This window comes from Macaca fascicularis, chromosome 19, assembly GCF_037993035.2.
Source record: "Macaca fascicularis isolate 582-1 chromosome 19, T2T-MFA8v1.1".
Taxonomy (NCBI): Eukaryota; Metazoa; Chordata; class Mammalia; order Primates; family Cercopithecidae; genus Macaca; species Macaca fascicularis.
Genome location: NC_088393.1, coordinates 47,801,310 through 47,829,139, shown reverse-complemented (window position 1 = coordinate 47,829,139; position 27,830 = coordinate 47,801,310). Strand labels below are relative to the sequence as shown.

The following is a 27,830-nucleotide window of genomic DNA, read 5'->3' as shown; positions in this document are numbered from 1 at the left end:
ACTCTCGGGTTCCGGCCCGCGGAGCTCCAGCCCGCCCCGCTGCGCAAGGGTTAACCGATACTCCCCTTACAGGGAAAGCCCCGAAGCCCCGCCCCACCGGACGTGGCGCAACGGAACGAGACGGAGCCTCGTCTGACTCCGCCTCCCAAGAGGAGGGGGTTTGCCTCTGAGCGTCCGAAGCGCGACCAGGTATGCATCTAGGGCACTGGGGTCCTCGTGGCGCGCCAGTGGGCCCCTTCACTCCACCCCTGTGACTAATCCACCCTCCCTACACAGTTGAATGACAAGTTCAACCTTCCCTAAAACCCCTGGTGACGAGTTCAGCCCTGCGCCCATTCTTCACGCAGGGGCGGGACAGACTTTCAAAGACTTGGAGATCCCACGGTTATGGGTTCGAGACCTTCCTCTGCCAGTTCCCAGCTCCGCTACCCTGAGCAAATGACTTACGCTCCATTTAATTTTCCGTAATCTCTCTCATGTATAGAGCACTTGTTCTGTATCAGACCCTGACACGATTTCAGGTCATTCTCCAAGACTGAACAATAGGGATGCCAGGGCTCCATTTTACACATGAGGACCGAGGCTCAGAGATCCGCCGGCCTCTACCCTTTGTTTGCAGCTACGGGGCTATCTGATATGATCTCATATATGTGAAGCACGTGGCCCCAGGCCTGGCACTGTCAGTTGTAGCCCAGTGGGATTATTTATTGTCCTAGGTGATTTTGATATATTTTGTCCCTGAGGCTGAACTGCCACCCAGCTCCTGAGTCAGCCCTTCACGTCTGAAGGGGGACAGGAGGTGGATTGTCTTGAAATTGAATCAGCTGGGGGAGACACTGGGTACAGGTCCAAGGCTCTAAAATGAGTCACCTCTTCACAGACCAATGAGACGTCAAAGGCAGGAGCCCACCCAGTACATCATACAGGTTGGGAAGGAGAAGTTCAGAGAGGGATGAGGGCTTTTCTGAGGTTACACAGTACAGGAATAGAGACAAAGAGGCCTGATTCCCGACAAGAGGGGTTGGGACAGCTGGGTTCTGTGGGGGAAGCATCGGCATCCCTAACTCTCCCAGTGGTGGGAAAGATGCCCCAACCAGCTGCTTCTATTCCAGACTGTGAGAAGTGGGTGAGTCAGCCTGTTGTGGGGAGAGCAGGCTTTCCAAGACACACACACACACACACACACACACAGGATGGGAGCTGGTTTTCTGGGATGCCAAGGTTCCTGACTCAGCACTGGGAATCTTGGATGAGTGTGTTCTGGGAAATGTCAGGCCTACAGGAAGCAGAGGGCTCCCAGTCGCACCATCCCGCAGGTGGGCGGGGAGCGGAGAGAGCAGGGTGTGTGAGGGAACAGAGCCTCAGTGTGCAAGTGTGTGTGGGGGGGTATGTACACGAAAGAGTTGAAGGCGTGAGCGGGAAACAGTTGGCAAGCAAGGCAAGGGGTTTATATGCGCAAGGAAGGAGGTTGGGTGCCAGAATGTGGGTGTTTGTGCAAAGTGGAGGGGCTCCATGTGCAAGGGAAATGTTTGCTGGGAAGAATGTGTATTCATAGGAGATGTGTTGAGCCTGCCAGGGGTAAAAATAAGAAGGGGGGTTGGCAAGATACGCGTGCAGAAGAGAGGCGTCAGGTTTGTAAGGGAGACTTTGCAAGGAAGTGTAGGGAACAGACGGGTCTGTCGCGTACAAGGCACTTTGAGGTGAGTGGAAGGGCAGACAGGGCACTCTTGCGCTCCCGCGATGCCTCAGCAATCCCCAAAGGTGGGCCCCCGGACGCCCACCCTAATTCCCGACTCCAACGCTCGGGCCTCGCTCCTGGCCGGTTCCTCCGCGCACAGATGGGGAAACTCCATGCCAGTCAGCGAGTTGCTGCCGCGCCATTGGTTGGCTGGCCGAAGGGGGCGGGCATGCTGAGGCTCCCGGAAGCACAGGAGGCCCCCAGCAAGTTGCGGAATCGGAGGCTGACAGCAGTGGGTGCTTAGCAACGGGTGGAGGTGCCCAGTAACGGGGTGGGGATCGGGCGGGGGACACCGGAGGAATTGCGGGTGCCTACAGGGCCAACAGAGGGGAAGGCGGTGCATAGCAACGAAGGGGGTTTCAGAGAAGTGGAGAGGTAGCCCCTGAGGAACTGTGGGTGTCTAGAAACGGGGGAGGACCCTAGCAACGGCGAGGGTTGGGAGAGGGGGAAAGTGGGTTTTGGGAGGCGCGCAGGAAGAGCTAAGGGTTCTTAGCAACCAGGGGAGAACCAGGAGAAACTGTGGGAATCTATTAATAGTGGAGGAAGTATTTGGTGGGTGGAAATCAGAGAGGGTGGACACAGAGGAACATGGGGGCCTGGCCAAGAAGCCAGGCAACTCCCACCTGAATAATCCCTCCTCTTCTCCTGCAGGCAATGTGGCTGAAGGTGGGGGGCCTACTTCAGGGGACCGGTGGACAGCTGGGCCAGACTGTTGGTCGGCCTTGTGGGGCCCTGGGGCCTGGGCCCCACCACTGGGTAAGAGGCTGGGGAGCAGGTCCCCAAGGGGAAGAGGCTGAGGGAGACTTCGTGGAGTAAAAGGACAGGAGGGGCCCAGAAGGGCCAGGTGATCCCATGTCCTCCCCTCCTAATCAAAGTATGTCTCTTGCAGGGGCCATGTGGAGGTTCTTGGGCCCAAAAGTTTTACCAGGGTGGGCCTGGGAGAGGCCTGGGTGAGGAGGACATTCGCAGGGCACGGGAGGCCCGTCCCAGGAAGACACCCCGGCTCCAGGTATCATTACCCCCACCCACCCAGCAACACCCCACGAAAACTGCTGGCCCTGTGAACTTGGGGAAGGGTGTGGTGGCAGGGTGGCTGCACTCTCTGGGCAGGATGTCCACTTTCCCACACTCAGACCTTGTCCCCATTTCCCAGCTGAGTGACCGCTCTCGAGAACGCAAGGTGCCTGCCTCCCGCATCAGCCGCTTGGCCAACTTTGGGGGTAGGTGTGACTTTGGGGGATCTTTGTGTGACCTCAATTAGAAGAGGCAACATTTACAGATTGAAGCAAGGGAGAGGATGAATCAGACAGGAAAGAGAGAGAGACAGAGAAAGAGAGACAAAGGCAGGGGCCTGCAAAGCCAAGAGAAATTGAGAGGAATGTAAATGATGATTTCTTTTTTTTTCTGAGACAGAGTCTCATTTTGTCACCCAAGCTGGAGTGCAGTGGCGCAATCACTGCAGCCTCAAACTCCTGGGTTCAAGCAATTATCTCGCCTCAGCCTCCTGAGTAGCTGGGACCACACTTGTGCACCATCACGCCCGGGTACTTTTTTTTTTTTCTTTGAGACAGTCTCGCTCTGTTGCCCAGGCTGGAGTGCAGTGGCACCATCTTGGCTCACTGCAACCTCTGCCTCCCACATTCAAGCAATTCTCCTGCCACAGCCTCCTGAGTAGCTGGAATTACAGGTGCCTGCCACCATGCCTGGTTATTTGTTTTCTGTTTTTTGTTTTTTGTTTTTGAGACGGAGTCTCCCTCTGTCACCCAGGCTGGAGTGCAGTGGCGCCATCTCGGCTCACTGCAACCTCCACCTCCCAGGTTCAAGCCGATTCTCTTGCCTCAGCCTCCTGAGTAGCTGGGATCACAGGCACGTGTCCACCACTCCCCACTAATTTTTGTGTTTTTAGTAGAGACGGGGTTTCACCATGTTGGTCAGGCAGTGGTAGAGCTTTGGCACCAGGCTGCCCAGAGATCAAGGGATGACTCTGCTATGTCCTCACTTTGTGATCTGCCTGCCTCGGCCTCCCCAAGTGCTGGGATTACAGGCGTGAGCCACCACGCCCGGCCGCCTGGCTAATTTTTGTACTTTTAGTAGAGATGGGATTTCACCGTGTTGGCCAGGCTGGTCTCGAACTCCTGACCTCAAGTGATCCACCCACCTCAGCCTTCCAAAGTGTTGGGATTACAGGCGTGAGCCACCCTGCCCGGCAAGCCACTGTGCCTGGCCCGGGTAATTAAAAAAAAATTCTTTTTTGTAGAGATTGGGTTTCCTGATGTTGCCCAAGTTGGTCTCAAACTCCTGGTCTCAAGCGATCCTCCTGCCTCGGCCACCCCAAGTGCTGGGGTTCTATGCATGAACCACTGCTCCCGGCCATAATAACATTTACTGAGAACCTGTAAGGTGCAGTGCCCCATATACACACATGCTGCACTGAATCAATGAGTGTTTATTTCTATTCTGTAGATGAGGACATTGAGGCTAACAGAGGGGAGGTAACTTGACTTTGGGTTACATAGCCGGATGTCATGCAGGTCACATGAAATAATTTAGTGGGTTGCAACCAGCATTTAAAAAGAAGAATAGGACAGAAAATATGCGTGCACCTGTAGAGCAGGGGAAAGTCTTGTTTCATGAAACATATACCTTGGTCTGCACTGGTTATAATGTAAACGTCTTCTTTACTGCTGATCATGGTTCAAGTTTTTGTTTTTTGAGACAGAGTCTTGCTCTGTCACCCAGGCTGGAGTGCAGTGGTGCAATCTCAGCTCACTGCAACCTCCACCTCCTGGGTTCAAGCAATTCTCCTGGCGCAGCCTTCCAAGTAGCGGGGGTTACAGGTGCATGCCACCACTCCAAACTTGTTTTTTGTTTTTTTGGTTTGTTTGTTTTTTTTTTTTTTTGAGACGGAGTCTCGCTCTGTCGCCCAGGCTGGAGTGCAGTGGCCAGATCTTAGCTCACTGCAAGCTCCGCCTCCCGGGTTCACGCCATTCTTCGGCCTCAGCCTCCCGATTAGCTGGGACTACAGACGCCCGCCACCTCGCCCAGCTAGTTTTTTGTATTTCTTAGTAGAGACGGGGTTTCACCGTGTTAGCCAGGATGGTCTCGATCTCCTGACCTCGTGATCCACCCATCTCGGCCTCCCAAAGTGCTGGGATTACAGGCTTGAGCCACCGCGCCCGGCCGGATTTTTTTTTTTTTTGTATTTTAGTAGAGACGGGGTTTCACCATGTTGGCCAGGATGTTCTCGATCTCCTGACCTCGTGATCCGCCCACCTTGGCCTCCCAAAGTGCCAGGATTACAGACATGAGCCACTGCACCTGGCTGCTAATTTCTGTATTTTTAGTAGAGACGGGGTTTCACCATGTTGATCAGGCTGGTCTCAAACTCTTGATCTCATGATCCACCTGCCTAAGCCTCCCAAAGTGCTGGGATTATGGGTGTGAGCTACCGCGGCCGGCCTGGTTCAGGTTTTAAAAATATAGATTCACTCGCTTGAACCCAGGAGGTGGACATTGCGGTGAGTCAAGATCGTGCCATTGCACTCCAGCCTGGGCAACAAGAGTGAAACTCCATCTCAAAAAAAAACATATATATATGCATAGATAGAAGAGTGAAACTCCATCTCAAAAAAAAACATATATATATGCATAGATAGATAGATAGATAGATAGATTGATTGATTGATTGATTCACAGTCTGCAGAGGTAGTCGAAGGCACTGGTTAGAGCTGTGGCACCAGGCTGCCCAGGGATCAAGGGATGACTCTGCTATGTCCTTGCTTTGTGATGTGACTCTCGGCAAATTATTTCACTTATCTGAACCTCAATTTCCTTTTCTGTAAAATGAAAGTTTTTCTGTAAAATATATTTTATGAAGGTGGAGACCTCATGTAAGGACAAAAATTAGTAAGTGCACAGAAGGCACTGGGAACAGCCTCTGACATGTAGAAAGGACACAGAAAATGCCAGGTATGGTAATTGACAGAGATGGTGACAACAAAAGGAGAGAGACCTGAGATGTCTTTAGGGGCAAGAGGAGAGGTAGCAGAGGAAATCAGAGATGGACAGATAACATCGAAGGGAGGAAAAGAGAAAAAGAGACCTAGATAGGACAAATGGGGAGAAGGGAAGAGAGGCAGAAATAACTGGCTTAGAAAAGGAGAGGCTAAGCCTGGTAGCCCACACCTGTAATCGCAGCATTTTGGGAGGCCAAGGCAGGAGGATCACATGAGTTCAGGAATTCCAGACCAGCCTGGGCAACATAGTGAGACCACGTCTCAATATAAAATTGGGTGAACGTGGTGGTATGCACGTGTGGTCACAGCTACTCGGGAGGCTGAGGCAAGAGGATCACTTGAGCCCAGGAATTTGAGGCTGCAGTGAGCTATGATGGTGCCCCTGCACTCCAGCCTGGGCGACGGAGTGAGACCCTGTCTTTAAAAAGAAAAAGAGAGATAAGCAGAAAGAAGAGGAGGTGTGGACAGAGAAAGAAGAGTCACCAGAAGACAAAGGGACTTGGGACAGTTGTTTTGGGGCCTTCTTTTTTCTGAGACGGAGTTTCGCTCTTGTTGCCCAGGCTGGAGTGCAATGGTGAGATCTCGGCTCACTGCAACCTCCACCTCCCGGGTTCAAGTGATTCTCCTGCCTCAGCCTCCTGAGTAGCTGGGATTATGGGTATGCGCCACTGTGCCCGGCTGATTTTGTATATTTAGTAGAGACAGGGTTTCTCCATGTTGGCCAGGCTGGTCTCGAACTCCCGAGCTCAGGTAACTTGTCCGCCTCGGCCTCCCAAAGTGCTGGGATTACAGGCATGAGCCACCGTGCCTGGCCGAGGGGCCTTCTTAACCTTGGCTGCACATTAGAATTATCTGAGGTGCTTTTTAACAAAGCACAAATTCCCACGTCTCAGGCCAATCTCATCAGAATTTCGGGAGTGGAGTCTGGGCATTATATTTACTGGAGCTCCTCTGGTAATTGGAATGCGCAGCCAGGCCTAAGAACTGCTGGGAGGGAGACAGAGACGTGGAGAAAGGGTTAAAGAGGAAGCTGTGCCTTAAAGGGAGCCCCGTGCAGGAAGAAGAGTCAGAGACTGATTTGGAGACAGAGATACAAAGAATTGGGAGACGAAGCCGGGTGCGGTGGCTCAGGCCTGTAATCCCAGCACTTTGGGAGGCCAAGGCGGCAGGATCACCTGAGGTCAGGAGTTCGAGACCAGCCTGGCCAACATGGTGAAACCCCGTCTCTACTAAAAATACCAAAAAAATTTAGCCAGGTATGGTGGTGCACGCCTGTAATCCCAGCTAGTAGGGAGGCTGAGGCAGGAGAATCGCTTAAACCTGGGAGGTGGAGGTTGCAGTGAGCCAAGATTGTGCCACTGTACTCAAGCCTGGGAGACAGAGCAAGACTCCATCTCAAATAAAAGAAAAAAAAAAAAGTTGGGTGACAAGCATTCTTGGAGAAAAACCAGGAAAGGAGAGTGGGTTAGGTGCGGGGCAGCCCAGGCAAACGGTCTCTCATGTTTTTCTCTTTCCCTCCAGGACTGGCTGTGGGCTTGGGGCTGGGAGCGCTGGCCGAGATGGCTAAGAAGTCCCTGCCAGGAGGTCATCTGCAATCAGGTGAGTGAGCCACACTGCCTGGGTTCAGATCCTGGCTTTGCTGTGTGACTGGAGGCAAGTGACTTCACCCCTCTGAGCTCCAGTTTCCTCATCCGGAAGATGGAAGTGATGATAATTTCCCCACCTCTTAGAGTCATTGTGAAGTGCTTTGAACAACCCTAAACCACTATCAGGGTCATGATTAAGAGAAGCATATTAGATTTCTTTTTTTTTTTGAGATGGAGTCTCGCTCTGTCGCTCAGGCTGGAGTGCGATGGCACAGTCTCAGCTCACTGCTACCTCCACCTCCTGGGTTCAACTGATTCTCCTGCCTCAGCCTCCTGAGTAGCTGGGATTATAGGCCCATGCTACCACGCCTGGTTAATTTTTGTATTTTTAGTAGAGATGGTTTCGACATGTTGGCCAGGCTGGTCTCAAACTCCTGACCTCGTGATCCACCTCAGCCTCCCAAAGTGCTGGGATTATCGCATGAGCCACTGCGCCTGGCCACATACTAGATTATCTGAGAAAAAATTTAAGCCATTGGGAGTTCCTAACTCGGAGCAGGAGCGGAAAGCTGAAAATAGAAGTGTCAGCAAGGGTCTGTGTACTTCAGAGATGGAATTAGATGTGTAGCATTTGCAGTTATAAAAAATAAAATAAAAAGCTGAGGGTAGGTGGAGGATCCCTCAACAAGTCAATGTCTTGAACAAGTGGGGGTGGATATTCTAGATTAAAAAGAGACGAAAGAGACATTATTTGACAAATGGAGCATCTGAACCATGATTGGATATCACTTTGGAAAATACAGCCATGAAAGACTTTTTGGGGACAAATGGAAAATCTGAATATGGACTGGCTGGCAAATTTTAGGGAATCGGTGTTAATTTTCTTACATGTGATTATGGTACTGTGATTGTGTAGGGGAATATCCTTATTCTTAGCAAAGCTTAAGTGCAACTACATGTAAGTGGGTCAGCAAAAAATAATAATAGTAAGTGTGTGGGTACACGCTCAGTAAAGCAGATGCAGCAGAATGGTACCATGTTGAATCGAGGTGGAGGGTGTGCGGGTGTGCAGGTGTTCACGATATCATACATGTGACTTTTCTGTTTGGATTTTTTTTTTTTTTTTTTTTTTTTTTTTTGAGACAGGGTCTTGCTGTGTCACCCAGGCTGGAATTCAGTGGTACGATCACTGCTCACTGCAGCCATGACTTCCCCGGGCTCAGGTGATCCTCCCACCTCAGCCTCCTGAGTAGCTGGGATTATAGACACGTGCCACCACGCCTGGCTAATTTTTTGTATTTTTTGTAGAGAGAGGGTTTTGCCGCGTTGCCCAGGCCGGTCTGGAACTCCTAGCCTCAAGTCATCCTCCTTGCTCGGCCTCCCAAAGTGCTGGGATTACGGGCATGAGCCACCACACCCAGCCTGGATATTTTTTTCAAAACAAAAAGTTGAGGGTAGGTGGAGGATTAGGGTTTGGGTAGGACCAGCCTGAGTCTACACCCAACTCTGCCACTCCCATGCTGTGTGACCCAGGGCTAGGTGCTGCACCTCTTTGAGTCTCTTGCTTTCTCACCTTGAAAATTAAAGGATTGATAGTTCTTACTTCCTGGTGTGATTGTGGGCATTCAGCCAGAGAATCCACAAAGACACTTAGGATTTTGCCTGGAACAGGGCTAGATGCTGCACCTCTCTGAGTCTCTTGCTTTCTCACCTTGAAAATTAAAGGATTGATAATTCTTACTTCCTGGTGTGACTGTGGGCATTCAGACAGAGAATCCACAAAGATACTTAGGATTCTGCCTGGAACAGCTCAATAATGACCTCAATAAAATTTTATTTTATTTCAAATTTTAAGAGAGAGAGTCTTGCTGTCACCCACACTGGAGTGCAGTGGTGCAGTCATGGCTCACTGAAGCTTTGAACTTCTGGGCTCAAGAGATCCTCTTACCTTGGCCTCCTAAAGTGCTGGGATTATAGCTGTGAGCCACCACAACTGGCCTTCAAAATTAATAAAAGCCTAAGAATTGCTTTGTTGTGCTGTGCTTACTTCAGCATCACATATAAATAAAAATTGAAATAAGACAGAGATTAGCATGGCCTCTGTGCAAAGATGACACACAAGTTCATAAAGTGTTCATATTAAAAAAAGAAAAAACGCTTTGCCAAAGCTGAAATGTAATTTGCATATAAACCCAGGTACACATACCTGTAAGTGTATGGCTTGGTGCATTTTCACCAAGTAGATATGTCTGTACCCACAGCAAGAAACCCTAGAACAGCAGCTCTCAAACTGCTTGGACTCAGGATCCCTGCATACCCTTAAAACTAATGAATGGATGAATAAAATGTGATATGCATACGATGGAATATTATCCAGCCATAAAAAGGAATGAAGGGCTGACACATGCTCCAATGTAGATGAATCTTGAAAACACTAAGTGAGGCCGGGCGCGGTGGCTAACGCCTGTAATCCCAGCACTTTGGGAGGCCGAGGCGGGTGGATCACCTAAGGTCAGTAGTTCAAGACCAGCCTGGCCAATATGGCGAAATCCTGACTCTACTAAAAATACAAAAAATTAGCTGGGTGTGGTGGCGGGCGCCTGTAACCCCAGCTACTTGGGGGACTGAGGCAGGAGAACTGCTTGAACCTGGGAGGCGGAGGTCGCAGTGAACCGAGATCGTGCCATTGTACTCCAGCCTTGGAGACAGAGCGAGACACTGTTTCAAAAAAGAAAAAAACACAAATGAAAGCAGCCACACACAGAAAAACCATATATTGAATGATTCCATTAATATGAAATGTACAAAATAGGAAAATCTGTAGGGACATAAAGTAGATTAGTGGTTGTCAAGGCCTGGGGAGATTGGGGAAAATGAGGCATGACTGCTAATGGGTATAGGGTTTCTTTCTTTTTTTTTTTTTTTCTTTTTTTGAGACAAGGTATCACTCTATCACCCAGGCTAGAGTGCAGTGGCAGGATCACGGCTCACTGTAACCTCTACCTCCTGGGTCCAAGTGATCCTCCTGCCTCAGCCTCCTGAGTAGCTGGGACTATAGGCGTGCACCACCATGTCCGGCTAATTTTTGCATTTTTTATAGAGACAGAGTTTTACCACTTTGCCCAGGCTGGTCTCAAACTCATGAGCTCAAGTGATCTTCCCGCTTCGATATCCCAAAGTGCTGGGATTACAGGCATGAGCCACCACACCCAGCCAGGTTTCTTTTTTGGGTGGTGTGACTGTCCTAAAACTGATTCTGGTGATGCTTGCACAACTCTATGAATATACTACTAATCATTGAATTATATAATTTAAATGATAAATTATATAGTATGTGAATTATTTCTCAATAAAACTGTTAAAATTAGAATGAGCCCCCAAAGAGCTTGTTTATGTGGGTTATAGTTATTGATGTTTACCATATTAGAGATTAAAACTGAGAAATTTTTAGGTCAAGTGCAGTGGCTTACGCCTATAATCCCAACACTTTGGGAAGCTGGGGCAGGAGGATCTCTTGAGGTCAGGAATTTGAGACCAGTCTGAGTGACAGAGCGAGGCCCCATTTTTACAGAAAGTAAAAATATTAGCCAGGCATGGTGGTGCACACCTATAGTCCCAGCTACTCAAGAGGTTGAGGCAGGAGGATCACTTGGGCCCAGGAGGCTACAATGAGCCGTGATTGCACCGCTGCACTCTAGCCTGGGTGATAGCATGAGACACTGTCTCAAAAACACAAAAGAATACAGAGATATTTTTAAAATACAAGAGTACACACGTACACATTCCATCAGCTGTCAGCCTGATGATGTCCTCACATGTCCTGGAGCCTCTGGAGAACTCCAGTGAATGTTCTTAGAGACATGAGAGCAGAAAAGGGAAAATAACATCTTAATGTTATGATGAAAATAGTTTGATCTCTCAGACCCCTCTGAACGGTGTCAGGGACCCTCAGGGGCCCCTGGCCCACATTTTGAGAATCGTTGCCCTTCTCCTGTCCCTACCTGGTCACTCCCCTCACCAAGTGTGACCTCTGTCTTGGCTCCTGGACCCTGGATTTGTTTGGCCTTGTTTTGCTCTTTATATCAGCTTAACTGGGTGATGATTTCACGCACCCGGCTGCTTTCACTCAGCATTACATTTTTGAGACCCGCCTGGGCTGTTGTATGTAGTGGTAGCTCACCGATTCAATACTGTAGTAGTTACTCTTTGACTCTCCTGCAATTTGTCTTAATTTATGTTTATTTCTCTTTTTTTTCCGAGACAGGGTCTTGCTTGGTTGCCCAGGGTGGAGTGCAGTGGTGGCTCACTGCAGCCTCAACCTCCTGGGCTCAAGCAATCCTCCTGCCTCAGCCTCCTGAGTAGCTGGGGACTACAGGCACATGCCACCATACACCCAGAGACAGGGTCTTGCTTTGTTATCCAGGCTGGTCTGGAACTCCTGGACTGAAGCTATCCTCCTGCGTTGGCCTTCCAAAGTGTTGGGATTACAGGCGTGAGCCAACAAGCCTGGCCTCTGTATTTCATTTTAGCCATTCCTGTTGGTGTGCAGATGCTATATATGTTTTTTTAATAGAAAAAGGATGTCATTATTGCCCAAGCTGGTCTCAAACTCCTGCATTCATCCTGCCTCGGTCTCCCAATGTGCTGGGACTACAGGCGTGGGCCACCAGGCCTGGCCGCAGTGATGATATTTGTGGTTGTAATTCTAATGGTTGTTCTCTCCCCAGAGGGTGGTTCTGGGCCGGACTCCAGCCCCTTCCTGTCGGAGGCCAATGCCGAGCGGATCGTGCAGACCTTATGTACAGTTCGAGGGGCTGCCCTCAAGGTTGGCCAGATGCTCAGCATCCAGGGTACAGCATAACCCTCGACCCCTGACCCCTGACCTCACTTCCACCCCAGCCCTACCCACCGACAGGCCCCAACTTCAGATACTCACATGGGGGTCCCTCCTCACCTCTTCGCTTACTGCCCTCCTTGTTCCACTGTCTCCCAAGACAACAGCTTCATCAGCCCTCAGCTGCAGCGCATCTTCGAGCGGGTCCGCCAGAGCGCCGACTTCATGCCCCGCTGGCAGATGCTGGTGAGTGCCCGGTGGGGGAGGGCGGTGAGGGAGGCAGGCTCCATCTCCTCCGACCTGCCTGACCCTCCTGGCTTCACTGCCTCACTCCCTCCCTCTGAGCCTCACTTTCTCCAACTGTAAAATGGGGATAACCGAAGTACACACCTCCTAGCATTGCTGTGGTGATTAAAGGAGAGAACAGCAGCCTGACCTCTCAGCATCAGTTCCCTTCCCTGGGAAATGGTGATAGTGACAACCACACCCACATCATAGGGTCACATAAATCAGTTTACACAGAGTGCTGAGAACGGCCCGATTCACCATGAGTGACATGCAGGTGTTAGCTGTGATTATTACTGTTTTTTTAATTAAAGGAGATCATGTCGGTAAATAGGTTGGCATGGTGCCTGGCACCGAGTAAGTGCCCAGGACATGAGCTGTTCTAATAACTGGGTAAGGCATGGAATCCAGGATTCTGCCACCCACCTGCCCTCCCATCCCTGTTCTGCTTACTCACCATGTGGCCCCAGGCAGGTACTGACTCTCTCTGGGCCACTTTGAATAGGATCTGGCCCACAGGAAGCCCACTGTGAATTTTAGCTCTTCTTGATCACATGAACTGTGAGTTAATAATACCATATAAGAGCATAATAAAGGATGGTTGACCACGTGTGATGGCTCATGCCTGCAATCCCAGCACTTTGGGAGGCTGAGGCTGGAGGATCGCTTGAGCTCAGGACTTCCAGACCACCCTGGGCAACATAGTGAGACCTTGTCTCTACTAAATATAATAACAGTAATAATTAACTGGGCACAGTGGCACGTATCTGTAGTCCCAGCTACTCAGGAGGCAGGAAGATGACTTGAGCTGGGGAGGTTGATGAGTGAGCCGTGAGGGTGCCACTGCACTCCAGCCTGGGGTACAGAGCGAAACCCTGTCTCAAAAAAAAAAAAAAAAAAAAGGATTGTTATGAGTCTTAACTATAAATAATAGCAATCCCCACAACAGCCCAGGGAGTCCAGGTTCAGGGGACACAGGCTGGGCTGAGCCTCACAGTGTGCCAGCGTGGGCCTAGTCGCTTGCACAAGGGAATTCTCTCTGAGCCTCAGTTTCGTCATCTGTAAAGGGGGTGGCAGCTAAGAGCTTAGCCCAGGGCCCTGCGTGTGGTGAGTGCTGGGGTTATCAACACGTAAAGCACTCAGCCTGGGGAATGAACTCTGCCGCGATGATGACGGCTGTGACCACTCCCCGCAGAGAGTTCTTGAAGAGGAGCTTGGCAGGGACTGGCAGGCCAAGGTGGCCTTCTTGGAGGAGGTGCCCTTTGCCGCTGCCTCAATTGGGCAGGTGCACCAGGGCCTGCTGAAGGACGGGACGGAGGTGGCCGTGAAGATCCAGGTGAGAGGGGAGGCCGGGCAGGGTAGAGGCAGGCACCCTGCTAGCCCAGAGGAATGACTTCCACCTTCCTTCCCTCCCCTCTCCCTTTACAGTACCCCGGCGTAGCCCAGAGCATTCAGAGCGATGTCCAGAACCTTCTGGCGGTACTCAAGATGAGCACAGCCCTGCCCGCGGGTGAGGCGCCCACCCACTCCTCTGCTGACCTCCCGAAGGGGCTGTGCCCACAGAGAGCAAGCAGGAGGGGGAGCCCAGAGAAGAGCACGGGCAGGGTGTGCTGGCGTCATGAGTGGGAGTGTGAGAGACAGAAAGGACACCAAGGCAGGGAGAGCCCAGGGAGCATGAGCAGGTGTGAGAAAAGCCTCACGGATTTTAACAGAGCCTCGGAGAGACGGGAGCCCAGGGCCAAGATCCAGCAGCAGACTCGCAGAGGGTGTGCATGCAGCGAGCAGGGTTGTAGGTGCGGCAGAGCAGAAAAGGACAGTCCTGGGGATGGCACGTGAGGAGGTGCCTGAAGAAAGGAGGGCGGGTTGTGTTTGTGTAAGAGACGGAGAGGGACAGGGAAAGCCAGGCCCAGAAGCGAGATTCAAAGGCAGTGATCAACGTGAGAGTGAGTATGAAAAGGAGACAGAATAGGGGCAAGCGTGACTCTGAAAGAGCTGCCAGGGACTGGGGTGCAGGCACACGCAAGAGACAGAGCCCAGGAAAGGCTTCAGAAGACCCCAGGAACCCCGTGGTGCTGTGAAGGACGAGGGAAATGTGTAGACAGATGATACGATGCAGGTCAGAGGCCTGGAGCAGGAGCTGCAAGGGACAGCGGGGGAGACAGGAGAGGGACAGATGCAGGTCAGAGGCCTGGACAGATGTGGGTTACAGGCCTGGAGCAGGAGCTGCGAGGGACAGTGCGGGAGGCAGAAGAGGGAGGGTTGGCAGGAGAAGGCATCCACCAGTGGGCGCGCCCCGGGCCCTTCCCCGGCTGACACGCCTCCCCCGCAGGCCTATTTGCCGAGCAGAGCCTGCAGGCCTTGCAGCAGGAGCTGGCTTGGGAGTGTGACTACCGTCGTGAGGCAGCTTGTGCCCAGAATTTCAGGTGAGCTGAGTCCCCTGGGCTTCCCTCCTTCCTTCCCTCCCAGGCTAGTTGAGAAGTAGCTGCCCCCTCAGCTTCTGGCAGCTGGAGCTGTGGGGTGGGGCAGACTCTGTCTTTCAATCATTGGTCATCCATCCGTCCACTCATCCATCACTTCGCTTACTCCCTTTGTCCTCTGTGAGCTTGGGCAGGTCACTTCCCAAGCGGCAGTCTTCTCTGTGAGATGGGCCACATACCCACTGTGGTCCGACACAGGCACTTAATTACGCGATGACACACTCTTACCTCCGCTGGACTGACGGAGACCAAGGAGCCCATAGCACTGGGAGGTGGAGAGAGTGGGCTCCACAGCATCCCTTCTGCACCGCGGGTTGGGGGAGAAGGTGGTAGAAGCATTTTGAGAATAGGTTGGCATCATCACATAAGCCCTTATATTCACGAACTCTGCAAGCCAACGATTGCCCTCCCTGCTGAACACTCTAGGGACCCTTATGCCAGTATACACCATCAGACTATTCTAGAATGCTCACAGCAGCTCTGTCTGCAACAGCCCCAAACTGGAAACAACCCATATCCATCAAGTTTATCCAGCAGGGTGGACAAAGAAGCAATGCTGTATTCATCTGTGGAATATTTCATAGCAGTGAAAATGCATGAACCATGGCTATGTGGAATAATGTGGTTATATCTTGGAGACATCCCGATGTGTAGCAATTAATGGCACCTCAGTGGGATCCTCCACAGTGTGGCTCACACATTTATTGACAGCCTAAAACGTGCCAAGCTCTGTAGACAGAGAGTGAAAGATCAGTAGAAGGCAGTGGTTAGAAGCACATACTCTAGACTCAGATGCGGAATGAAATCCTGGGTCAGCCCTTACTGGGTTGCATGGCCTGCATCCATACAATCTGTACAGTAGTCTCCAGAGAGCATCCACTCACTGTGGAGTGAGGATGAAAGGGGAGTGTGCCAATTAAATGCCCAGTATGGCTCTGGTTCATGAGGAGCAGTTCAGAGATTTTTATCAACAAGGACAAAAATACAAACCCCAAAGGAGGAGTTTGAGGAGGAGAGTGTGAAGTGGGGTGATGGGCCAGAGACCCCCCCATCCCCACAGGATTCCCCAGTGCCCTTAGGGTAAAACCCCACACCACCCTCCTGTTCCCCCTCACTTTCCTCCAGCCATCCCATGGGTCGTCAACCAGAGGCCTCGCTCATATTCTCTGCCTCCCAAATCTTACATGGACATACTTATTTTATTTCTTTTGAGACAGAGTCTCGCTCTGTTTTCCAGGCTGGAATATAGTGGTGAGATCACAGCTCACTCCAGCCTCGACCTTCCAGGCTCAAGTGATTCTCCCACCTCAGCCTCCTGAGTAGCTGGGACCACAGGTGCAGGCCACCGTGCCCAGCTGATTTTTGTAGTTTTTCGTAAAGACGTGGTTTCACCATGTTGCCCAGGCTGATCTTGAATCCTGGGCTCAAGCGATTCTCCCACCTCGGTGTCTGAAACTGCTGGGATTACAGGTGTAAGCCACCGCACCCAGCTAACACACTTACCTCAATCTATAATCCGTCTGCTTGTGAGAGTGTGGTCTCGGGGTTGGGGGCCAGGTCCAGGGACTGGTTCATTCACTGCTCTGTCCCCAGCATCATTTAGCACAGGGATGGACACAGAGGATTCTTTCCTGTTGTTTACCTGTGTTCAGAGTAGTGATTGCAAGGAGTGACCCATGGGTATCACTATAGACTTCACAGATTTTGATACTAGTGACTACTATGGGGATGAATGAATTAATAAATTAATGAAAAAAGTAATGCAAAGGCTGAAATACACCTGAACTCATCCTTCTGGGGCAACCAGAAGTCATAGAAGGGTTTCAGGTAGGGAAGTGGTAACTGGGTTTCCAACAGCACCCAGTTTAGGGACAGGTGCAGAGTAGGCACCTTGGAGATACTTGTTAAATCTCAGTCCAGCCAGGTGTTGGTCATCACCCAGGGCAGACAGCGGCAAGAGATGGGCAGGAGGGAGGGCATGGCCCCTACTGTTCATGGAGGACTTCTGAGAGCACAAGGAGGAGGCCTCAAGCTGGGTCACAAGCCTGAAGCACGAAGTTCCCTTCCTCCCTCCCCTCCTGCCCCAGGCAGCTGCTGGCAAATGACCCCTTCTTCCGGGTGCCAGCTGTGGTTAAGGAGCTGTGCACGACACGGGTGCTGGGCATGGAGCTGGCCGGAGGAGTCCCCCTGGACCAGTGCCAGGGCCTGAGCCAGGACCTGCGGAACCAGGTATGCCATCTGGTAGCACAGTGGGAAGGGCATGGCCCCAGGGTGGGTGGGCCAGGCTCATGGTCCCTCTCCAGGCCAGCGAGGGTGCCACAGGGGAGATCACACTAAGATGCCTGCTACTCCTCCCCACCCCAGATTTGCTTCCAGCTTCTGACGCTGTGTCTGCGGGAGCTGTTTGAGTTCCGATTCATGCAGACGGACCCCAACTGGGCCAACTTCCTATATGATGCCTCCAGCCACCAGGTTGGTTCCTAGTGATGTGTGTCAGGGTACATTTGCTGTTGTAATGACTATTCCTTGATATTTCGGTAGCTCAACACAATAGCAGTTGATTACCCCGACAACAGGCAGGGGTGGCCCTTTTCTAAGTGGCGATTCAGGGACCCGGCTCCTTCCCTTTTATAGTTTTGCCATCCCTGGAGCCTCACAATGCTCTGCTTCCCAAGGAAAGGGTAAGAGAGATTGAGAGGGTAGCCCCCTGCCTAACTGCTTTGGCCAGGAGTGGAAAAAGTAACGCCCAGGCTAAATACACTAAGCTCATTCTAGGGCAATGGACATACCACTTCCGTTGCCATTCCATCAGTGAGAGCTGGACACATGGCCTGCCTAGGTGCAAGGCATGCTAGAAAATGGAGTCCCTGGCTAGGCAGTGGTTCCCGGTGGCAATGTGACAGCACAGAGGGGAAGTACAGCTTTTGGAAGGCAGTTAGCCATCGCTACCACACTCGTCATCCATACAGAACACGCCATCACCTGCCCCTGCCTCTTGATAGCAATAAAAAGACATCCCTGACCCTTGCCTTCTCAGAGTGCCCAGTCCAGTGCGGGGGGCCTGGCACCACACAGTGATGACCTAGAGTGGTTCGTACCAACCACAATGAGGAGCACAGGCCAGATGGGTCAGGACCTGGATGGGGGAGGCACAGGCAGAGGGGTGGGGGCTGGAGTTGGGGGAGGCACAGCAAGCTATGGGATCCCAGGGAACGTGCCTGACTCACTGTGGGGTGAGCAGGGATTAAGGGAGGCTTCTTAAAGCAAGCGCCATGAAAGCTGGGACCACTGGGAGGCTGAGGTGGGAGGAATGCTTGAGCCCAGGAGGTCGAGGCTGCAGTGAGCCAAGATCGTGCCACTGCACTCCAACCTGGGTGACAGAGCAAGACTGTCTCACAAAAAAAAAAGAAAAAAAAAAAAGGCTGAGACCAGAGTTGAGCATGGTGGCTTATGCCTGTAATTCCAGCACTTCGGAAGGCTGAGGCAGGAGGATCCCTTGAGGCCAGGAACTTAAAACCAGCCTGGGCAACAAAGGGATACCCCCGACTCTATTTAAAAAAAAAAAGCTGAGACGGGACAGGGGAGAAGGAGACAACCATCCAGAGAGCAGAGTGTTCCCAGCAGAGGGCAGGGGTCGTACAAAGACCTGGAGGGAAGGTTTGGACCTGCAGGCTTGAGTGTTGGTGGATACATCATTACCTTTATCAGGGATTGCCAACTGGTTTTCCAAAGTGGTCTATCTCCATTTTGTCCCCAGAGGGGTCTTTCTAAAGCACAAATCTGGTCAAGATATCCCTCCCACAGCTTCACAGCCCCCTCAGAATCAAGTCTGAACCCTTTGCCGAGCATCTTGTGGCTCCACTGAGTCTCCTGCCCCAGGCCTTTGCCCCTTCTTTCTCCACAATGTGCATACACCGTGTCCCCTCCTAGGCTCATACCCCAGAGATATGTTTACTCAACTCCAAGTGATAGGAGTCCTGACATCAATTTATTGGTTTTCAACAGCACTTTTTTTTTTTTTTTTTTTTTTTGAGACAGAGTTTGTCTCTTGTTGCCCAGGCTAGAGTGTAATGGCGCGATCTCAGCTCACTGTAACCTCCACCTCCCAGGTTCAAGCGATTCTCCCACCTCAGCCTCCCAAGTAGCTGGTGCCCACCACCATGCCTAGCTAATTTTTTGTATTTCTAGTAGGGATGAGGTTTCACCATCTTGGCCATGCTAGTCTTGAACTCCTGACCTCATGATCCACCCACCTCGGCCTCCCAAAGTGCTGGGATTACAGGCGTGAGCCACCACGCCCAGACAGATGGGGAGTATTTTATATTTTAGGCTGAGTGCTGGGTGGTGGGATTTGTGGGTATTCATTTTACTTTTCTGTATATTTTATTATGCTCTTGATTTTTTTTCTGGGTCTAAAATTTGTTATTGCATAAATAATAAAAGCCTTCAGCTACCTTCTGGGGGTGGGCTGGAAATGTGGAGATGAGGCCAGGAGCCCAGTCAGGCAGCCAGGCAGGGACTCTGGCAGGAGCGGGCAAGGTCATGGGGAGGAAGACAGATCCTGGCTGCCCCAATAGACGGTGGGCGTGTGACTGGGATCCCAGCATTCCTTTCACCATTCCTTGCTTCCAGGTGACCCTGCTGGACTTTGGTGCAAGCCGGGAGTTTGGGACAGAGTTCACAGACCATTACATCGAGGTGAGTCTCCCCCAGACCCCAGAGCCTCTGAAAGGCTGAGGCTCAGGCCATATACTGAGGCAGAGGAGTAAGAAGGAGAAATGCAGTTTCTGGAATTAAGAAATAACAAATAATAGTAATACTTGTAGCAACTAGCACACACCAAGCACTTAATATGTCAGGCTCCATCTTTAGTGCTTACGTATAGTAACCGATTTAAACCACACAGCAACGCAATGCGGTAAGGACCATTTTTAGGCCCATTTTACAGATGAAGTAACTAGGTCCTAGAGAGATTAAGTCACCTCCCCAAGATCACAGCAGACTTGGGATTCAAATTCAGGTAGTCCAGGTCCAGAGTCCAAGCTTCCAACCACTGCCCAGCTCCCTCCTAAGAGGAAGGCCCACAGTGACCATCTTGTCACCTCTCCAGACCCCACGCTGTCCAGGGCCCTGGTGTCCAGCCCAGGTGTGTGTCCCTGGGGGCAACTGTCTACAGGAGGCGCTTCCTCACGTACTTTGCTCGTCTCTCCCACCCACTGGGGTCAGTTTGTCTTGGAGGCTGCAGAGAATACCATTTCCTTAATTGTTGAGATTAGACATTTGCCCTGGGTCCTCTAATCATGTAGCCATCAATCTAAACGTTTTCTTTTCTTTTCTTTTCTTTTTTTTTTTTTTTTTTTTTTTTTTTTTGAGACGGAGTCTCGCTCTGTCGCCCAGGCTGGAGTGCAGTGGCCGGATCTCAGCTCACTGCAAGCTCCGCCTCCCGGGTTCACGCCATTCTCCTGCCTCAGCCTCCCGAGTAGCTGGGACTACAGGCGCCCGCCACCTCGCCCGGCTAGTTTTTTGTATTTTTTAGTAGAGATGGGGTTTCACCGTGTTAGCCAGGATGGTCTCGATCTCCTGACCTCGTGATCCACCCGTCTCGGCCTCCCAAAGTGCTGGGATTACAGGCTTGAGCCACCGCGCCCGGCCTTCTTTTCTTTTCTTAATTGAGACAGAGTCTTGCTCTGTCGCCCAGGCTGGAGTACAGTGGCGCGATCTTAGCTCACCACAACCTCCACCTCCTGTGTTCAAGCGATTCTCCTGCCTCAGCTTCTCGAGTAGCTGGGATTACAGGCGCATACCACCATGCCCGGCTAATTTTTGTATTTTTAGTAGAGATGGGGTTTCACCATGTTGCCCAGGCTGGTCTCGAACTCCTGACCTCAGGTGATCCTCCTGCCTTGGCCTCCCACAGTGCTGGGATTACAGGCATGAGCCCCCCTGCCCAGCCAATCTAAATGTTTTCTGACCCCTCTCTGTGCCCAGCTGTGTTCTAGGCAAAGCTGGAGACACAGCAGTGACCTGGGACCAGCCTAGGCCCCTCCTCACAGAACTCATGGTCCAGTGAGGGGACAGTGAGGACCCAGCATGGATAAGGCTGGGATGGGGGAAGCACAGGGGACTGTGAACCCAGAGGAGGAGCCTGACCCAGCCTGGGGAGCCAGGGAGGGCTTCCTGGAGGAGGGATTGTCAGCCTCGAGACCTAAGGGATGAGGGGGGCCAATTGGGAAAAGGCTCGGAGGGTATTCCAGATAGACAACATGTGCCAAGGCCAGGCGGTGATAAGGGATATTCCCATTAGAGCAGCACTTCTCAGACTTGGATGTGCCTGTGAAGCCTGGCGATCTTGTGCAGGTGAAGATTCTGGTCTGGAGGTGGGTGTAAGACGCTGTGTTCTGACACGCGCCCACGTGATGCCAAGGCTACCCGTATGGGGACCACACTTGTAGTAGTAAGGCCCTAGAGGACCCAAAGGAAGCTCCCATTCTGACTGGGAGGGCAGGTGGGGGAGCAGCACAGGAGCCAGTGACGAGGGTGCAGCAAATCACTGTGGATTTTGGAGGCCGCGCTCTGCAGCTCGTACTGTATCCAGGTGCCCTGCAGAGCCGTGGAAAAAGATTTGAGCAGGGAAAGGATGCAGTTAGAATTTGAAAACTCCCTCTGAATAAGAAGTGGTCTCTAAACCTGGGGGCTGGGAGCCCAGGGCAGCTGTGGAGAGGGGCAGAGGGGTGGCTGGGAGATGCCCAGCTGGTAATCCATGGGAGCAGACAGGCTGGAAGTCAGCGATGGAGGTGTCCAGGGATTTGGCCTGGGGACTGGGGGGGCCACCTCTGAGATGGGAACAGGAAGAGGAGGTGATAACCCCTTACACACGGGCCCGTTGGGGCCCTCTCCGCGGGCCACTGAGGCACAAAGCCAAGGCCCTTCGGGTAGCTGGGACATTTTGCTCCCCACTGACACCCTCCCCTCCTACCCAGGCCTCAGCCTTTGCCAGTTTATAAAAGCCCCATCACACCGGCTTCTGAGGACCACAGGCCTGACAGATGGCCAGACAGGCTTGGGCAGGGGGAGCAGAGAGGGAATGGAATTAATCCCGAACCCCTCTCCTTACAAAAACGGGCAACCCAGTGGTGAGGGGTGTGACCCAGGTTCCAGTCCCTACTCCGGGTCTGCTTCCCCTTCTGTGAAATTGGGACCCCCGTGCCCACCTCTTAATAATGGTAGATTATGATATTTTCGGTGCTTCCTGCATGAGACACAGCGCCAGGCATTCCACAGGCATCACCTTCTTTATCCTCCCAACAGCCCCATGAGGAAGACACTTTTAGCATCCCCACTTCACAGATGAGAAAGTGGAGGCCCAACAGGCCGGCAGGTGGCAGAGCTGGGATGGAGCCCTAGCCAGCTGGCCCCAGCTGGGTGTCTGTCCATGCCCACAACTCCTGCCCTGTGTGTATGAGCTTATGGCTGGAGAGCTGCTCTGCTCCACACACTCATTTGCTAAAGCAAGGTTCACCCAGGGCCTCCTGAGCACCAGACCCTGTGCCCCACGCGACTACACCCAACTGGGATCCTTGCTCTCACAGGGCTTAAAGTCCAGTGCGGGAGACAGAGAGGTGGCCCCTGGCAACTTTGGATGCAGTTCTGGGTCACGCCCACACCTGTCCAGTTGAGTGTTTGGACCCACCAGCAGCCCTGACACGTGTTCCTTGCACTGTTTCACTGTGGCAGTTCCCGGGCAGGCCCCACATTGCCAGCTAGGCAGGCAGGATCCCTGCCCACCTCCACTCCAGGCTCTGGAACAGTCTTTAAGGGAGTCACAGACCGGCAGAGTGGGGAGCAGGAAGCTTCCAGGTGAGGGAGGGCCCAGGCAGATGAGAATGGAGGTGGGTACACGGGAGGCCCAGGCTTCCAGCTCCTCTTCTTCAGAGGCCCCTTGAGCCCCGGCCTTTGTCCCTCTAACTCCCACCCGTCTCCCCAGGTGGTGAAGGCTGCAGCTGACGGAGACAGAGACCGTGTCCTACAGAAGTCCAGGGACCTCAAATTCCTCACAGGCTTTGAAACCAAGGTGGGGAGACACTGCAGGAGAAAGAGACGGGTGTCTGTTGGTGGGGTACAGTGGGGGGCTGCTTATCTCCACTGAGGAACGCGAGTGGGGTATGGGGCATGTCTATACCTGGGGACTGGGGGCTTTAGGAGGGGCTTGTCTCTACTAGGGAGAATGGAGGCTCTCTGTCTATACCCAGGCAGTGGGGGACTCTAGGATGGATGCTTATTCTTGCTGGGGGCTTTGGGGAGGAGTGGGAGGAGTGGGGGGAGGCGGCGGCCTGACTCCTCAGGAACCCTGGGAACATGGGCACTGTGGATCTGTTCAGGAGGGGCAGGGGCCGCTTCTCTATTGTAGAGAGAGTAGAGGGTGACTTGTCTGTTGGAGGCTCTGCGGGGAAGCGAGGGGTGCTTACTCAGGGAATAGGGAGCTGCTTGTCTAGTCCAGGTTCTAGGAGCGGAAGCTGCTCACTCTTGGGGGAGTCCGGGCTTGTGTTGATGGTGGAGACTGGAGGGAGTGGAGGCTACATGTTGCTTCTGGGTTATGCAGAGAGCTCTATGTCCACACTGGCTGCCTTTGCTGTCCCCCCCGCCACCCCACCCCCAGGCATTCTCCGACGCCCACGTGGAGGCAGTGATGATCCTGGGGGAGCCCTTCGCCACCCAGGGCCCTTATGACTTTGGGTCGGGGGAAACTGCCCGCCGCATCCAGGACCTCATCCCGGTGCTGCTGCGGCACCGGCTGCGCCCCCCACCCGAGGAGACCTATGCCCTGCACCGCAAGCTGGCAGGGGCTTTCCTGGCCTGTGCCCGCCTCCAAGCTCACATCGCCTGCAGGGACCTCTTCCAGGACACCTACCACCGCTACTGGGCCAGTCGCCAGCCAGACGCAGCCACTGCCAGCAGCCTCCCCACCAAAGGAGACTCCTGGGCAGATCCCTCATGACAGCCTCCATGGGGGATTCAGTCCCCAAAGCAGGCCATACCCTGCTGTAGTGCCTCTTAGCCCTTCCCCGTCTGCCCTGGGTCAGGGGAGCCCCCTGGGCTTCCCAGTCTTGCCTGGCTCTCCTCCTTGGCCCAGGAGCTCAGGATCCCTGGGGCTGGGGAACTCCCAACTTCGTGCCCTAGATCCTGCACCTCCCCACTCCAAAGTGGGCATCCGGGAACTCTAAGCCAGGGAAGCAGTTAACTTATCTGTGCCAACATTTGAGGGAGCCTTGTGCCCCTGCATGCCGTTTTCAGATCCGGACTCATCAGGGGGAGCCCTCACCTCTGCCTCAAGTCTGCCGTGGAAGGCGAGATGGTGGTCCTGGAGGCAGTCCTCACCTCTGCCTCCCTCGCTCCTCCAACAGCTGCCTTATCCCGGGTTCCAGCCTCTCAGTGTGTTGGAGAGGTAGGGGTGCGGGGGGAGGGGGGAGCTGAACCTTCAGTCGGAATAAAAGCAACCCTCCCCTTCCCCCAGCTCTTTTCTCTGCGCTAGGGTTCCGGGGAGAGGGGGAGGAGCTCGCCAGCGGCCTCCAGGTGCAGATGGCCAGCCCCCCCACCCCCTTGTCTGAAAGCCCCAGCCCTGCCTGTGCCATCTGTTGCCGGGAACCTCCTTCTCGCCTTCCCCACCCCCCCACGTGCTGACCACCTGCTCTAAGGGCTGTGGCAGCTGAGGCCTCCCCCACACACAGTGCCTCTTGGCTGGAGGCTCCCTCCCCTCGCTCCCGGCAACCTCGCCTTTACTAATGGGCTCTAATGTCCCTGCCAGCTGCTTTGCCAAACCCACAGGATTGGCGTAGGGGGCGGCGGGGGCGCCGCAGCGGCCAGAACCGCGCCCTGGTCCCAGCCCGGCGCCCCCGTTCCCAAAGCCGAACCGATCGCGCACCAGGACGCCTTGGTCTGTTCACACCCCCTCCCCTTGCTTGCAAAAAGTGCCTCGTCACCGCTTCTGCCCGCCCCCGCCGGGCTGGGGAACCATGGGGTTAGCGGGAAGATTTGGGGGTGTGGGGCGGCAAGGCACCTCCAGAAGCAACTCTTCCGGAAGCGGAGTTGGAGGGGATCTGAGGTCAGGGGTCACGGAGGGGAAGGGAGTCCAGGCCAGGATGGACCCGGGGAACGACTCGGCGATGTTCATTGGCATGCTCAGCCCGGGACTGGCCAATGGGCGTGGCGGGGCGGTGGCCGCGCCGGGGAAGGCGGGGTGGTGTCTGCGTGGGGGCGGGGTCTGCAGGCCAAGGGGCGGGGCAGGGCCGGCAAGGCGCCGGGGCGGGGCGGGGTCTTTCTGCATATACGGCAGGCGGCGGGCCAATGGGCGGGGCCGGGGCGGGGAGCCGAGGCCGAGGGACGCTTCCCCGCCCCCGGAACGGAATCCTCCCGGGAGCCGAGCAGGCTCGCGCGCGTGCATCCCGCACCATCCCCCGGCCCCGGGCCCTGGCCCGCGTCAGACCGAGCTGCCGCCGCCGCCACCGCAGCAGCAGCAGCAGCAGCAGCAGTCGGGGAGCCGGGCCCAGCCAGGGCCGCGGGAGGCGGGGGCGCCCGGGCCCTGGATGTCCCGCAGCGCGGCGGCCAGCGTGAGAAGGGCGGGAGAGGGGGGCTCGGGTCGGGGGCGGCGCCGCTGCTGATGTGGCGGAGGGTGGGAGGCGGCCGCGGCGCCCGGATGGAGAGAGGGTGCCAAGGCTGGAGAGGGTGGTCCTGGGTGGGGGTCCAGGAACAGGCCCAACAAGCCAAAGCCCAGGAGACCAGGGTCTTGGGCACAGACCCCTGGGCCATCTCTTGCCAAGGCCCTGGAAATAGGGATCCTGGACACAGACCTCCCACAAAATCAAGGACAGGGGTACAGAGATTCTAGGTACAACTCCTGGAACTAGATGGGGATGGAGATGGGGTCGGGGATACAGCCCCCTTATCAAACCAAGGCCTCCAGGAGGTGATTCCAGACACAATCCCGACCTCTCCCTGCCTAAGGGGGTCTCAGCACAACAACTCCCTAGGCACGGTCTCAAGGATGGGGTCACTGCGTACAGCTTTCCCACCACGCCAAGGCATGGGGGGACTCCAAGCACAGCCTGCCCCCAGGCCTCAGAGGCACCCTGGGCACAGCATCCCCCCAATCCTTGGGCGGTGTCCCAGGCACAGCCCCTTCTCAAAACAAGGTCCCGTGCCTGGGACTCCACCCCACCCCAGCCTGAATAAAATAAGGACAATTTCAGGCAACCCCCAATCCCTCCACCCCCTGGCTTGGTCAAGGGTCCCAGGGCACAGAACCCCTGGGCCACCCCCTTTGTCCCCAGGGCTGCCCAGCTGTCCAAGAGTGGCCCCACCCGCAGACAATGCACCGCCTCCCCCTCCCGGACCTGGCCCCTCAGGCTCCAGCATACAGGCTGGGCTGGGGGCGGCTCCCCAGGGACCGGGTGCAGCCCTGTCTGTCTGCAGCGTCTGCGGTGACGGTGACGGCGGCTTTGTGTGTGGTACCTGGGGGGAAGGGGGGAAGCAAGCAATGGGGAGGTGGCTAGGAGTGTGCCCTGTGTTTGTGTGGCTGTGGCTGTGTGTGTGTGTGTGTGCACGCGTACGCTGCGGCTGGTGACAGGAATCCTGTGTGTGTGCTTGTGGTGGTGTCTATGATTGTGTCTGTGTGTGACCCTAGTATTTGACTGTGTATGTGTGTGTGACAGCTGCTTACTATGCAGAATCCTGTACTTTTTAGTCTGACTGTGTTTGGAGGTGTGCATGGTTGTGACTGTGGTTGTCTGTGATTATGTCTTTTGTGACCCTGTTTGTATGCCTCGGTAACTATAACTGGGTATGTGACAGTATGTGTTGAGTCTGGGGGTGGGCATGCGTGTGACTGACAGGATGTGGGTGGAGTTGTGACTGTGTGTGTGAGTGGAGTTGTCTATGGCTCCATGTGCATGTGTGACCCTCCCAGTGACTGACAATGTTTATAGTTGTGTCTCTACCTGATTTTATACACATGAGTGACACACACCTGTCTGTGCAACTCTGCCGGTGTGACTGCCATTGTATCTGAAGTCACATTGTGTCTATGTGCCTGGGGTCGTGTGACAGTATTGTGTATGACAGTGGTTGCGTATGCAGAACCATGTCTGAGTGTGTGACTGGGGTTGTATTAATATAAATGACTGTATCTGGCTGTGTGTGTGATAATGAGTGATTATATGTATTTCTAGCCTTGTATGTGTGATTTGGGTTATGTATTTGACTAGGTGTCTGAATGGCTGGCTATTTAAAAGGATTATTTGTGTGTGACTAAAGCTATGGATGTGTCTCCGTATTGGTGCCAGGAAATTATGTTTGTAGGGGTGTTTATGTGACTGTGGCTTCCATATGACTGTGTATGACCTGCATGTCTGTGACCCTGGGTGACTATAGATGTTTGTGTCTATGTCATCACCTGTGAGAGTTTGGGGTCTGTAGTTGCGTGCCTGTTTTTGTCTCTGTGTGTATGTGCTGGACTACCTGTGTTTGAATGTATGATTTGGTGATGAGATTGGCCCCTGACTGTGCACATGGCTCCATCAGGACCTGTGTCTTCTGTGTAAACCCAACTATAAATGCCACGTCCTGGTCACTGCATTTCTGTGCCCACGCTGGACTGTGTACTTGTGACGTGGGAAACTAAAACTGTGCGCGTTTGTCTCTATGTGTGAGACATGTGTATAGGTGGGGCTTATGACTTTGTGCAACTGTCCACACGGGGCTGTGATTCTGTGTGGCCACATACTTGTCTCTGTGACTTGTGTGCCTGCATGAAAAAAGGCTATATGTTTCACTGTGTTGGAGTGACATGGTACAGCTGTGTATGGGACACTGGGTGACGGGATTATGACCATGATAGGTGGC

General features: G+C 53.6%; 2 protein-coding genes, 2 long non-coding RNA genes and 1 other non-coding gene across 41 annotated transcripts in view; 4 read left to right on the top strand and 1 right to left on the bottom strand.

Moving 5' to 3' along the window:
• The first annotated feature begins 130 nt into the window (after window positions 1-130).
• COQ8B (coenzyme Q8B) lies at window positions 131-24,441 on the top strand. 31 transcript variants are annotated; one of them, XM_074023632.1, is made up of 15 exons: window positions 131-189; window positions 2,390-2,494; window positions 2,628-2,747; window positions 2,892-2,958; window positions 7,276-7,353; window positions 12,068-12,165; window positions 12,335-12,420; window positions 13,655-13,795; window positions 13,888-13,969; window positions 14,789-14,882; window positions 17,024-17,165; window positions 17,301-17,408; window positions 19,569-19,634; window positions 22,921-23,007; window positions 23,593-24,441. In XM_074023632.1, exons 6-15 carry the CDS (start codon window positions 12,138-12,140, stop codon window positions 23,929-23,931), a joined length of 1,173 nt encoding a protein of 390 aa, XP_073879733.1. In that variant the 5' UTR covers window positions 131-189; window positions 2,390-2,494; window positions 2,628-2,747; window positions 2,892-2,958; window positions 7,276-7,353; window positions 12,068-12,137; the 3' UTR covers window positions 23,932-24,441. The 31 variants fall into 31 exon arrangements, with proteins under 31 accessions (XP_073879733.1, XP_045235144.2, XP_073879737.1 ...); XM_045379209.2 differs by having other exon boundaries at window positions 12,068-12,190; XM_074023636.1 differs by having other exon boundaries at window positions 131-1,126.
• LOC141409102 (uncharacterized) lies at window positions 8,484-8,819 on the top strand. The gene is made up of 2 exons (XR_012427630.1): window positions 8,484-8,563; window positions 8,649-8,819. It is a non-coding gene; the product is annotated as an uncharacterized lncRNA (long non-coding RNA).
• LOC123570415 (U6 spliceosomal RNA) lies at window positions 9,380-9,485 on the top strand. Its single transcript, XR_006694596.1, has one exon. It is a non-coding gene; the product is annotated as a U6 spliceosomal RNA (small nuclear RNA).
• LOC102146272 (uncharacterized) lies at window positions 20,589-25,032 on the bottom strand. The gene is made up of 3 exons (XR_010583360.2): window positions 24,256-25,032; window positions 23,402-23,493; window positions 20,589-23,018 (listed from the first exon to the last, which is right to left on the bottom strand). It is a non-coding gene; the product is annotated as an uncharacterized lncRNA (long non-coding RNA).
• The window catches only part of NUMBL (NUMB like endocytic adaptor protein), a 25,748-nt gene continuing 21,696 nt past the window's right edge, over window positions 23,779-27,830 (top strand). For 2 of the 7 annotated variants that reach the window (XM_074023619.1, XM_005589300.5), the window contains exon 1: window positions 23,779-24,378. In XM_074023619.1, the coding sequence (XP_073879720.1) occupies window positions 24,286-24,378 (93 nt within the window). In that variant the 5' untranslated portion in view covers window positions 23,779-24,285. Of the gene's footprint in view, window positions 24,379-24,659; window positions 24,868-24,914; window positions 25,036-25,329; window positions 25,541-27,830 lie in introns of those variants that run through there. The other 5 variants (XM_074023621.1, XM_065535502.1, XM_015441327.3 and 2 more) reach the window with 3 other exon arrangements.

Bases quoted from the DNA above. Each gene is read 5' to 3' on its own strand.
- COQ8B (XM_005589292.4), top strand. From the start codon at position 1,452: ATGCGCAAGGAAGGAGGTTGGGTGCCAGAATGTGGGTGTTTGTGCAAA. The intron at 12,191-12,334 runs GTACAGCATAAC...CTGTCTCCCAAG, and splicing joins CCAGATGCTCAGCATCCAGG to ACAACAGCTTCATCAGCCCT. The intron at 17,409-19,568 runs GTTGGTTCCTAG...CCTTGCTTCCAG, and splicing joins ATGATGCCTCCAGCCACCAG to GTGACCCTGCTGGACTTTGG.